General features: G+C 44.2%; 1 protein-coding gene across 6 annotated transcripts in view; it reads right to left on the minus strand.

Annotated features, from left to right (window-relative positions):
* Positions 1 to 4,053: 4,053 nt before the first annotated feature.
* The window catches only part of PSD3 (pleckstrin and Sec7 domain containing 3), a 119,795-nt gene continuing 110,855 nt past the window's right edge, over positions 4,054 to 12,993 (minus strand). For 4 of the 6 annotated variants that reach the window (XM_052700359.1, XM_052700353.1, XM_052700360.1 and 1 more), the window contains 2 exons: positions 8,413 to 8,589; positions 4,054 to 6,793 (listed from right to left, as the gene is read on the minus strand). In XM_052700359.1, the coding sequence (XP_052556319.1) occupies positions 8,479 to 8,589 (111 nt within the window). In that variant the 3' untranslated portion in view covers positions 4,054 to 6,793; positions 8,413 to 8,478. Of the gene's footprint in view, positions 6,794 to 6,920; positions 8,590 to 12,993 lie in introns of those variants that run through there. The other 2 variants (XM_052700354.1, XM_052700358.1) reach the window with 2 other exon arrangements.

The raw sequence follows: 12,993 nt of genomic DNA on the forward strand, positions 1-12,993 counted from the left end.
TTAAAATGCATAGTGGTTTGCCCTGCTCCATCCTTCCTTTCCTTTTGCTCGGAGAGAATGCTAAGTCCCAGCACCCCTGGAGCAGGCACAAGGTTTGCATGATAACCACTTCACCAAGGACGGCCCTTTCCTCTGCAATCACTGACTGCAGTCCCAACACAGGGCTTCGTTTTTCTCTGCCCCTGAAGCAGGAGCTGGCTGAGAAAGAAAGAATTGAGATATATTCCTGCGTGGCTGATGGGAGGGTGATATTTCACATATGCCTTTCTTAGCTGCTGTGATGCAATGCACAAACTGTTCCTTCTGCTCCTGAGCCTATTGTGCTACTAATCCACGTGAAAGCTCCCAGCACTGAACCGTCCCCATCCGCAACTGCATCACACTCAGAACTACAAGCAGCAACACAGAGCCAGGTTTTCAGAAGTGTTCGGCTCCTCAGTAATAACAAATGTGTGTTTGGCTCTCCAAAAATTCACATTTCTATTCAGAAACATAGTAGCTGATTTCTTTATCTAGCTTGAAAATAGATGATGCATTTCTTGAAACTCTGTACGCCTACAAGCCACTAATAGCTTGGGAAAGGGTGAATAATCACAGCGGTGACAATTCTGGCCAGAGAGGAAAGCCAAACTTCATCTAGCAGTTCTTCCCCTCTCATATCTCACCAACCCCCCTCGCCACCCTGCAGCAAAACTCCACCAGTCAGGTGGCCAGCTTGAAAGGGTGCAGGAGCTGTGCAGCCAGGAAAGCCAGAAGGCAAATTCTGGGGAGTACAGCAGCAAAGAGGAGATGCACTCTAGGGTCCCAGGGCAGCTACCCCAGCACTGGGGTGCTGTGAGATGTTAGGGCAGCAGGAGTACACAGCACTTGGGCTCATGGGTGTACAGAGCCAAGAGCAGAGGTGTTCGGGAAAGAGACAAAGAGAATACTTAACTTCTAGAAGCTGGTGGGTTTCAAATAAAGTGAAGCTTGCAAGAGAGAGCAAGAGGGGCTCTGCATCACACACTGCATCGAGGCACAGAGAGGTCAAGCAGCTCATCTGGTACAAGGACAGCTTAGAGCCAACAATAATAACCCCACCCAGTGCTTTGCAGAATGCCTGTAGGGCTTACCAACAAGGTCATTCTGGCCTTAAAACCAGGGACTAATTCTTGTTTTCACTATCCAAGGAAAATTCTTCATTCACAAGTTTTTGCTTTAGTTTTAGTAACTCGTTCTGTTTTCAATATCCTTCTCTCTTTTCTACAGCTTTCTTGTAATCCAATATATCCATGGTTAATAATTGCTGTGGTACTGAATTCTTTGAATTATACATAAAGGATTCAAAAACAATCAGAGAAGAACTTAAATATTTCATATCAGACCTCAATGTTTTATGATTGCTTGCAGAGTGAAATTAGTAAGGACACTTGGCCAATGCTGTATAATTTATGCTGGGCTTAAGCAGGAAAATTACAGAATTGAACACACAGAATTGTGTGAGGTTGGCTGGGACATCTGGGTCCATCTGGCCCAACCCTGCTCCAGCAGGAACAGATAAGCAAGGTGCCCAGGCCCATATCCAGGCTCTTTTGAATTTCTCCAAAGAGACACCATCACCTCTCTGTGCAACCTGTGGCAGTGCTTCATCATCTCCTGTGTTCCAATTTGTGCCCATTGTCCCCTGTCCTGGTGCTGTGCACTAGGCTCCATTCTCTCTGTGCCTTCCCTTCAGGTGTTTATACACATTACCAGGATCCTCCTTGAACTTTCTTTTCTTGATGCTGGACAGACCCAGCAATCTCGGCCTTTTCTCACTCCTGTAAGGAATGGAATGGAATGGAATGGAATGGAATGGAATGGAATGGAATGGAATGGAATGGAATGGAATGGAATGGAATGGAAGAGGTGCTCCATTCCTTCATCTACTTAATGGCCCTCTGTTGGACCCTCTCTTGCAGTGCCCTAAAACTCCAAGTGTAAACTACAGTAATTTAAAAAAAAAATCTGTAATGTTATTTAATATTGGATAGGAGAATGTTTCTATTAAATAAGGGGTATCCTGAATCTTAATTTGCAACACTATCCTTCCAAGCTCACTGAAAGAGCAGAACTTCCATTCTTAGTTTTGTAGTTGTGCTTTCCTCCTCCCACCTGGCAGGATGAAGGCTACTGAACAGGGCAGCACCAACCTCTGCCCTCAATCCAAGCTACTGCTGGTTTTGTTTATTGTGCATAATAACAGTTTTATAGGACAGTAAACAATAGCAACAATCTGACCGTGGGCAAAATGATCTGTGTGCCTTTTTCTTTGTCTTCCTTAATCTGTCTGTTTTAACTACTTTGCCTGCTAATGTTTTTGCTCTGCAGTCAGACAGTGCATCCTGACTTTACTGCAAAAAGCCCAATAAAGCACTTACCTCTGAATTTCAGTTTTTGAGAACAAATGGGTTGAAATAACACTGTGAAGCCATAGGGGGCTTGCATATTGCTTAGCATAACAGTGCTGGGGTGATGACTGCAATACAAGAGACCGCTAATAAATCTGTCTGAACATTAACTGGGGTTTTCAGGTAAGAGAGGTGCAGATATGCTATAATTGCAGTGATCTGGTAAGTTGTGAAGTCTTCTCTGCTGGCAATTCAGAACTAAACAAACTGAGATTACTAGTGAAGAATAAGACAGTAAGACCAAGATGGGATGATCTTCACAAAGGAGGTAAAGCTGCTGAAGTACTCTAGGCAGCTATGAGAGGAGAGTGACCCTGGAGTGTGAGATGAGAATTCACCTCATGTATGTGCTCACAGATTCCCAGGTGAGCCAATCACTTGGACTTTTTCTGCTTCATTTCTGCCTTCAGGACAACAGCATGTGCAAAGATAAAATGTGATGCAACCAGAGCAATCTAAGTACTGGGGGGCACAGACCACAGGCTATCCCAGGTTAGAAGGTATCCATAGGATCCTCAAGTGTAACCCCTGGCTTCTCACAGGATCACCCAAAACCCAAACCCTGCATCTGAGAGCAGTGTCCCAACACTCCTTGAACTCCAGCACTGGGGCCGTGCACCGCCCTGTGCATCCCGTTCCGTGCCCACCGCCCTCTGGTGCAGCCCCTTTCCCTGACCCCCACCCGCCCTCCCCTGACGCAGCTCCACGCCGTTCCCTCAGGCCCTGTCGCTGTCACACACAGCAGAGCTCAGCGCTGCCCTCCGCTCCCTGGGAGGAGCTGCAGCCGCCGTGAGGGCTCCCCTCAGCTCCTCTGCTCTGCGCTGAGCGCCTTGAGGGTGCTCAAGCATCCCCACACACTGTGTCCTCAGACCCTTCCCCATCTTTGTAGCCCTCCTTTGGATGCACTCTCATAGTTCTACGTCTGAAGTACAAAGGCTGAGCAGAATCTATCATGTAAATACTGCTTTGCATTAGTCATTTGTAAAGCCTTATCCGGTAGGTGTCACAGCTGAGACAGGCTGCAAAGAGGGATTTTGACCTCTGTAGATATGGCTGCTTACTTTTAAGGTGATCACTGATTTTTCTACAGGTCTACAATTACAGAAACCTGAAAGATCTAAACTGTCTCTCAGAGAAGACCTCTGAGATCTCAGATAGGGACCCAATCCACGGTGAGCATAGAGACTGAATCTCTTCAAGAGCAAATAGTACAAAACCAATGGGCCAGTAAGAAAGAGGCATGGCACAGGAAAAGGCATTTGCTGGGAAACCTTCACATGGAAAGATGGGAAGGAGGAACAAAGGATGACAAACTTCAGCTAGTCAACACTACAGCTAATACAAGCAGCCAAATAAATGCAGTGTTTTCTCACACCCATCACAACCTGAGCAGAAGCAACAATGACCATTAACTATGGCAGCCTTTCATCATTCAAAGTGGAATAGACCAAGGGCTGCAGAAACTTACAGGGACTCAGTATATCTGCTGAGGAAATGTAGAATAAAAACTGTACTGCAATGGAAGGAACTGAATGGATAAGGGAGGCTGGTCCCTGGACAAAATCAGGATTCCCAGGCATGGAATGGCAAACTTGAACAGCTTACTGCAGAGAGCATTTGCATGATTTCTTCTTTTTTTTTATTTTTTTTTTAATTATTTAAAGTCTTTTCTTTGGGAAGAAAGGCAGATCAGATAAAATTTAAAGGGGAAGTTTTCCAGGTTTGGCACCCCAGCAAATCTGCAGTGCATGGCCCACAGAGGTCAGCTCTCAGCTGGTGAAAGACAAAGACATGCCCTCTGCCTTTAGCATCCAAGCCGTCTCTCCCTGACCTTACCAAAGTCAGAGACAGTTGCAACAACTGTGGTTTTGGCAGTCAGATTTTTTTCAAGCCTAACTACTTGAAGCTTGAATTGAGTCAAATGGGTATTTAAATCCCTCAAATTCAGAGAAACAGCCTTGGTGAGTCAGAAGGAAAGGACTGCTCCTTTGATTGATCACATCTGTGACTCAAAGCCAAGTATGCATTCGAACAAGTTAAACCATCTCCAGGGCTCATAAACATTGTGCCAGGCCTTTTGTGTTTTCTATTAAAGCCATGCCAGTACCCGAAAGCCTTGCTGTTTGCAAATCATGGGGATTAATATTTATTACTGTTGAATGTACACGGTTGAGTCCCCTGCCCTGGAGAGTTTGCATTTAAATAGTACAGGAAGAACTGGCACATGCACTCAGCCTTGGCCTTTGTCTGCTCCCAGAGAAACTAGGGGTGAAACCTTTCTGGCTCCCAAGCACACAGCAGATCAGGCTGGGTTGGACTGGAGCCTGTGCTTCCAAATAGCTCTTGCCTGGGCACCCTCTGAAATCAAGAGAGGACAAGTCCCAAACTGCATGATTGGCATATGTCCCCTGGAGGATATCTGCATCTCCTAATGCTCGGCAAGGAGGCCCTGTCAGACTACACTCTGAGCTAAACATCACATCAAGAGACATCTGATGAATCATGAGCACAGCAAGAGCCCAAAGGGCTGTAAAATACCTCTAGGGACTTGTTTGTGCCAGATCTCTTAGAAAGTTCAAGAGGAATTAGCGAAAGATGTGAATCAAACTGCTGTGGAGAACGTGTTCAGAGTTTAAAAGAGACTCTTGCAGGATACAGCGTGCTACACTCCAGAAGCCAGAATGCATGGTGGCCATCTGAATCAGAGTGCCAAAGTGTTTGATGCAGTACATCCCGTGCATTTTAAAGCAGTTACTTCCCCTCAGATGCATCTATGCAGCCAAGCCCTTTGTGGTGGCATCACCTGCTGCACGGAAGTGAAGGGTCTTTGAGTTACAGTGGAGCTCTATCATTGTGTTTCTGAAAAGAGAGAGCATCCATGTGATGCATGTTGTGGTCACAGAGACTTCATCAACTCATCTTACCTTTCTGACAGCGTGCAAATAACCCCTAAGAGAAATGATAAAAGAACAAACAGAAGGTTAGTGAACATGCAAGCCAAGGTAAACCAAGGGATCCCACCTTGTCAGATAGAAAGATATTCTGGGAACGATATGCAAAGGTCCCCACTCTACACACACAACACTGTGGAAATGCCACAGTTGTGAGATTCAAGCAGCAGACGAGCTAATGTCTGAAATTCCTCAGCACCACTGCTTCCTGGGTGGCTGCCTGTGGTGTCAGAGCCCCGGGTCCTCATGGACAGACTGACCAGGGAGGCTGAAGCTGGAGCAAGAGAACATCCTTTCATGTCCAGATGGTCCACTGGAAGAAAAGAGTCCAATCCACCTGTAAAAATTTCTTTTTTATTGCTGTAGTCTGACGTTTTGGGTCTCTCTGGCAGTTTCACTGCTCTTAGAGGTTTACCTGCCTACCTGTCAGTGAGGGTTATTCACCACAAGCAGCTGCTGCTCTGGGTTCACTGATCTTCTCAGCGCCCAATGTCAATAGGATCAAGACTCAAAGCAGAGCCAATGAGTGATGGTCAGAAAATTATCCTAAAAGGAATTTGGAGGGAGGAAAAAAAAAAAAAAAAAAAAAAGCAAATGAAAACAAGGCTCTCTGAGGTTTTGCTGTACAGGTCCCCATCATCTGCCTACGTTTTGCCCACACACCATTTAATCAGCGTGCCAGGGAGTCTGGTTCCCTGCCAACACGAATGTGGATTCTGACAATTTGTCTAAAGTGCACTCAGAAATTGCAGCTAAACAAAAAGACAACTTCTTTCTTCATGGTGTTTTTTTTTTTTTTTTTTTTTTTTTGATTTGTGTGTGTGTTTTTTTTTTTTTTTTTTCCAGAAACAATTACAACCTCTAACTGCCACCCACACCTCAGTTGCCTGAGAAACGCAGCGTGGGAACGGCAGCGGTAGCAGATTCAGGTTTTACACCATAGTTGCTATCATTGGCTAGCTGTGAGGCCCCCACAAAACCATCCCAGCAGGATGTTTCAGCCCAGACAGAGAGAGTACTGCCACCCCAGGCACAGCCCACTTCAACAGCCTACCACAGCAAACATCACTCTGGGAGAAGACAGGGGTGTAAAAATTGGTGTCGGCATTACTCCAGAAATTACTCTGGCTCCATCCACCCTGGTCTCAGTACTTCATGTTCCCGCACAGTACAGCTCTGGACGGGATGGAGAGCAACATGCACTGAGAAGTGTATGGTATAGAAGAAGGGTATAACATGTGCTTTTGTCTCATCAGAAATGCTTTCCACACCTGACATCGCAGCAGTGCCCCAGTTGCCACCTCATCCAATCTACTTCCCAACTGACAGGGCACACACCTGTTCTGCAGGTTGTATCCACCACAAATTTATAGAGACACACATCCTTGTTAGCAGGCCGTGGCTGGAATTCACCTGAAAAGACAAAGTGCTCTTCTTTAACACTGGACATGTGGGCAGAAGAGTGAAGCTTGCTCAAACCAATTAAAAATATTCACCTTCTCAGAGGTGATGGAATGTCTCTATGAGCACTTCTGAGCTCAGAATCAAAGGGTGAGGGGAATGGACAGAAGGATGATTTATGTCTGACAAAGACTGTTCCTTCGGGGAAGAAAAACACACAAACACAAATTCCACTTTTTTTTTTTTTAACAATCTCTGCACAGTGATTCAGGGGTAAGTTTACTTTCTGTGAGTGTTTGTTTCCCTGCTGTTCCCAACAAAGACATTCCACATCCAGTAGACAGTGCACAGACCCAGGGATGTTGCTGTCTTCCAAGCTACAAAGCACAGAAAGGAGTATTTATCTTGGCTGCCTCTGAGCAGTCTTCTCTGAAGGCCAGCACACAGCACCCTCTCCTGACCTCATGGCAGCCCTGACAGTGTTCAGATCTCCCCTGCAAACAGTGGGGGAACATGAACCTTTTGCCAAAAGACAAAGGAAGGTGCTAGGCAACCTTCATAGGTGGCTGCTTCTTTCTTATTAATGGGTTGCTTTTTCAAATGATAGATGGATCTGTATGCAGTTCACTTGCCTCCCATGCTATTTCTTTACACTCTTGTTCAGTTTTCTCCTTGCTTTCAGCTTCCAAACCATTCCCTCTCCCCTACTGCAAACCCTCCCTGCCATTTTTTTTTCTGCAGAGCTTCCTATCCCTGATGCTATATTCTGCAGTCTTCTGCAGTTTTCCAGCCATCTGTACATTTCACCTACATTTCAAGACTGCATGGATAAAGATCCCCCAGTGCCTTCACAAGTGCAGACAAGTAATGTTTGTTCTTAGAGAAAACACAATGCTTCTGCACTACAGAAGTCTGTCACTGAGATTTTAGCTCACAGGCCTTGTTTTCTCAAAATGTCCTTTTAATGTCATTTTTGCATTCTCAGTATTCATCCTTTTAACCTTGTGGCCACTGGCAGAGCTCCTGCATAATTCAAATATTTCCAAGTATTCTTACAAACATCTCTTTAGTTGTCTGGGTCATTAAACTTGTAGTGGTTTACAGTAAGAGGGAACTGTCCTGGAGCCATTCTCCCCATTCAACTTATTTCAGAAACCAACTCAAACCACTACTAAGAAAATGGTCAAGCTATTAAATAAGGAATATATCGATTACCCAATAAACACAAAACCCTCACTTGCCTACAATTATACTGTTTTCTACACGATTATACAATTACAGAGCTTTTAATCAGTTTAATCAGCTTTTCCATACTATGTGTCACACAGAGCTACCACTCAGTTACAAATCCACCGCGCTTCCCTCTCCACATCACCTACAACCCGAGTGCAAATCTATCCCTGTGCACCCCACCCCCACACCAATTTTTTCAGACACAGTCCAGATGGAAAGTCAATGGGTCATCGCACAGGAACTGCCTCAGGCTTGGGTCTGTCAGTCAACAGCACTATCATTCGTAGGCACAGGCACTCCTCCCCTCAGAATATTCCCCCATCCGTTGTTCTTCACCTGATTTTCTACCTTATTCATCACTGTTTCTATTTCTGGCAACCTTTTTGCCTCTTTCATACCTTCCTTTCTCTGCTTCAGCTGCTCTGTAAGACTGGTATTACTTGCCCATGGCTGGCCCAGTTCTGCTACCTCTGTATACAAGCACATTTTTTCCAAAGTTCCTCCTGGGGCAATGTCAGCTTCATGTAGTACCGCTGATGATCTTCTCTAAGAGGAATTGGTGTGCTTGAGATGATCTACAAAAGAAAGATCCACATCACCTGTGTACCCTATGCACCCAAAAATTAGCTGTGGAATGGTGACCAGAAGAGACACCCTGTAACAAATGTGATCATTAGAGCAATCTCAGAGTGGCTGGCAATCTGCTGTGTAGTAGTCCATTTTTTTCTAGCATGGCCCAATTTTAGGGAGAAATGATTAGTATGGTGGGTGGTATAATTTCTTCTGAAAAATATCTGTTTAGCAGCAAACATAGAAAGAGCAGGAAAATGCAATGACACTACAGCTAAAAACCTGAGTCATCATCATATCATTCTCCGCATAATGCTCCAGGCTCTTAAAAGCCTCCAGATATTTTTGCCCTTGCCTTGCCATTTAGGAGGCCACCGCAGCACATCAGTACTTTGCTATCTTAAGAACTCTTCCAATTTCAAACCTAGAGATATCCATGACAACTTTAGACCTATCTGTGCTTTACTTTGGGGTGAAGTCACTCTCTCATGCTAGATTATTTATAAATAGCTGAAGACATCTGTAGCTTCTGTGGACTGTGGAGATTTTAGCTGTATATATAAACTTCTGGGTTCACTTGATAGTTTTATTACTTACTCGGAAATGTAAACTGAAAATGGACAACAAAGAATAAAGAGAATGTGCTCAGAGTTGACTTCGTCAGTTAGGAAGACAAAATAGAAAAAGATGTAGTGATTAGCACTGGCATTACCTTTAACAAACAGTCAAACATTCATTTGGACATTAGAAGAGGCATTTAATACATCTTCCTAAGTATAACTCCCACTCCACTATCAATTCTATAGCCCTTTCTTAGAAGACATAGTAACCCATGAACAGGTATTAGGACCAGAAACTCTCAGAGCTTTGAAGTATCCAAAGTAACCAGGATAGGAAATACAGGAACAGCAAAGAAAAAGTCTGATATTCCATAGCATAATATGAAAAGAGCGTAACTACCTCAAAGTCTTGCATTCATCTAATGTGCCAAGTTTCTAGGAGGGGAAAAAAACCAACTTATCTCACGATGGTCATTTACAGAGATATTGGTAAGAAAAAATACCTTCCTTACCACTGTTTCCAAACAAAACCTCACAGGCCTGTTGTGAAGGTTCTCTGTGCCCAACCTGCTATTGAAGGTGTCCTGTTACCTGTTCATCAGTCTCCTCCGCTCCCACAATGAGCCACATCCAGTGCAAGAACAGGAAACACAAAATTGCTTTCTATGCATTGTGCAGTCTCCCTCACTCTGGTGAACCCACTCTCACCTATATTTCTGCATTCCTTCTTTTTCTTTAGTGTCCTGCTTTTCTGTCACGGGTCTTGTTTCCTTCCATTCACTAGACCATCAGCAATTTCCAACCCAAGCAAATCTCAAGCAAAGTGTTCTGTAAAATGGTTGAGGTCATTTTTGAACAGGTGATCACTGCAGCCTCCCTCTACCAATCCATCTGCTTGCAAACCCATCTTTAATCACTTATTTCTCTTCCTGTCTTTTCACAGCTAAGTGGAGGTAACTTCATAGCTTATACATTCTGTAACAGCCCATACATAAGGCAACCTGTTGCAGAGGTACAAAGAGAGATACTCCAGCTGTCCTCACTGAGGACTAGTGCACGTGCCCTACTGCTGGCCCCAACCACATGTCTCCTCAAGATTCCTGTGATAGAGAGTGTTTGCTGTACATCTTGTAGGGCCATAATGCATTCTGCCATGCCAAGGCATGCTGGTCCAGACTGTGTTTCTGTAAGGTATGCAGTACACACACTCTCCAGCTCTGGAAACTTGGAGTCTGCTGACTGCCAGAGGAGAGCAGGGTGCTCTGGGGAACAGCTGTACAAGCTGGTGGATGCACATTTTCCCCGAGCAGGTCTGCCCAGCTAGGGGTTGCTACGAGTCCCCAATACCACCTTCATGTTCCCATGCATACGAAGGAAAGGTAAGGGCTCCAAAAGAAACCATTCAATTGCAGAAGATGAAATACATTTGGTTTATTTCTTTCTAAAGTTTGTACATATACATATATCATTATACATATGTGAGATCCTTCACTAGGGTTGCTTGAGTTCAATTACATAAAAATTATTGAGAAGCTTGCAGGCTCTCTGTTGCCCGTAAGCAACACTTATTCCAGCTTATAAAAACACAGAGGAACAGAGTAATAGTCAGGAACATGGACACAAGAGAGAATTCTACTTTATATCTCACAGTTTCAATACATCAAAGGCAAATTATTTGTCTGTATACCGTAGGCTTACTTTATCAGCAATGATAAAATAGAGGAAAATATTTATATACAGTCACCTCAAGTGAAAAATAAAGCAATGTAAACTTAAATTCCAAAATATTATTTCAAATGATATAACAATATCCCCAAAAGTCCTTCCTCCGCGGAGAAGAGGACTGATTAAGTGCCTTCATTTATCAGGAAATGATCATTCTAGTACCAGTTACATGAAGCAGAATAAAGGAGGGCATCCTGTGGTACCTGTAGAAAAGAGTGACAACTCTGCTTCAGGAAACCATCTCTGTGTAAGCAAGCACATGTTTGAGTCCTTGTGGACACCAGCAGCACGTGGATGTCTCCCATGAACCAGGATTTGATTGAAGTCTGACTCTGACCACCAGGGAAGAAGGTGCTTTGCTGGCAATGAACACACCCAGGGACAGGAAGGAGTGCCCCGGTAAGATAGCCTCAAGCCTGACCACACCACGAGTCAGAGCAGCAAATTTCACGCTGCTGGAAAAGACAGAGTGATTACCTCAATGTCGCCTCACAGCAGAGCCAAGAAGTACCACAGAGCAGTGAGACTGGGACTGCGTCTCTAGTGTGTCGTATGAAGAAACTCCACTGAGTCAGTGATAAGAGTAAAGTGAGATGAACAGTGTGAGAAAGAAGGCTCCTACACTTGGCAAAAGGGACAGGAGGCCACCAAGAGGAAAGATCTTGCAAGGACTGCTGTTTGGCCCAGTAAAGTTAGGTCTGCACAAAGGAGATGGGCAGTGTGCACACATGCATGTGCAAGATGGTCTTTGCACTACTGCTGCTGAGGGTTACTGTTCCCACAGGGGCACTACACCATAGAAACTGTTAATTAGATGCTTTTTCTGAACTGCATCTTCTCAGGCTGAGAACAAGTGCCAATTTCTACTACAACTCTGAACTCATCTACTCACTGCATCACCAAGGGAGGCAGGTAACCCAAGGGAGAGCTTGTTGCCTGGAAAGGATCACAACTGATCCAAAGGAAGATGATGAGGATGTCCCTCTTAATTTCACCCTCCGCTGCAGTCAACTTGCATCTTAGTCTTGCAAGACTGGCCATGGTCCAATTAAGCATACAGCCATGACTTCACAAGTACTCGAGTACTTCGAGCTAACACTATAACATCTGGTAAGATTTTTATGACTCCAGGTAAGAATCCTACCCTCTGGCTTTGCTTCTTCTTTCTTAGAATAATGCAGATAGTCCTAACATTGCACCAGCTAGAGCAAATTGGAAAATCCACTAGAAAATCCTTCCTTATACTTTTACTTAGCCCAGCATCCTCTTAACAACTTGTTTAGATCTCACAAGGGAAACCTTTGGGAGTCAAACAAGAAGCCTTATAGTGATATTTCACTCCTGTTGGTCTTCTTCTCCCCACTGATGAAACAAACACTCTTCTTGAAATCTGTATAATTGCAGAAAGAAACCCTCACTACTACTGCGTGATTCTGTCTGCAGGAGACATCACAGGCACCTGTCCTGCTTGGACACAGTTTTGGACATGACGCCCTTTTGTTGAATTTTCACAGAGAGAGGTCAACAATTTCAGAAGTAAAGCTGTATATTTGATCTTCAGAGTGTGATTTTCAGAAGTAGGCATTGATGCTCATGGTACAGGCATCTGCTAACAGAAATGGGGAGATAACCCAGTGTTGAGCTAGCAGAAAATAGAACCCCGTGATCCTTGCTTAGACTCTCAGATATATGCCTTTGCTTTCAGCTACACACAGCCCCTGGTGGGCAACACAACAGAGACTGAGGCACAGCTCAAGGGATAGCCTAACTCTGCAAAAGCTCTGATGACTCTTTAACTTATTTTGAGAACAATTAGAACAAGCATCCTAACAAAGTGTGCAGCTTCTTAAGTGCTTTGACCAAAATAAGCCTCAGAAAAGAACAGCAGGCTCTGGAGTGTTGAGTCACAGAAGCCATACTATACCTATGGAACACATACACACATCTATAGGCATCACTTAAACACATTCACCAATACTGTAAGCCTCAGATTGTACCTCACACAGAAAGTATTGATTTTAAAGTTTTCAAACTGCCAAAAAACTTTGTTCTTCTAGCCTGAAGTAAGAGGACAGTTGTCACGAATATGTACACATGAAAAAATAAAATAAAAACAAAAATCCA

The sequence above is a fragment of the Tympanuchus pallidicinctus genome, unplaced genomic scaffold (assembly GCF_026119805.1).
Source record: "Tympanuchus pallidicinctus isolate F22 unplaced genomic scaffold, pur_lepc_1.0 scaffold4, whole genome shotgun sequence".
Taxonomy (NCBI): domain Eukaryota; kingdom Metazoa; phylum Chordata; class Aves; order Galliformes; family Phasianidae; genus Tympanuchus; species Tympanuchus pallidicinctus.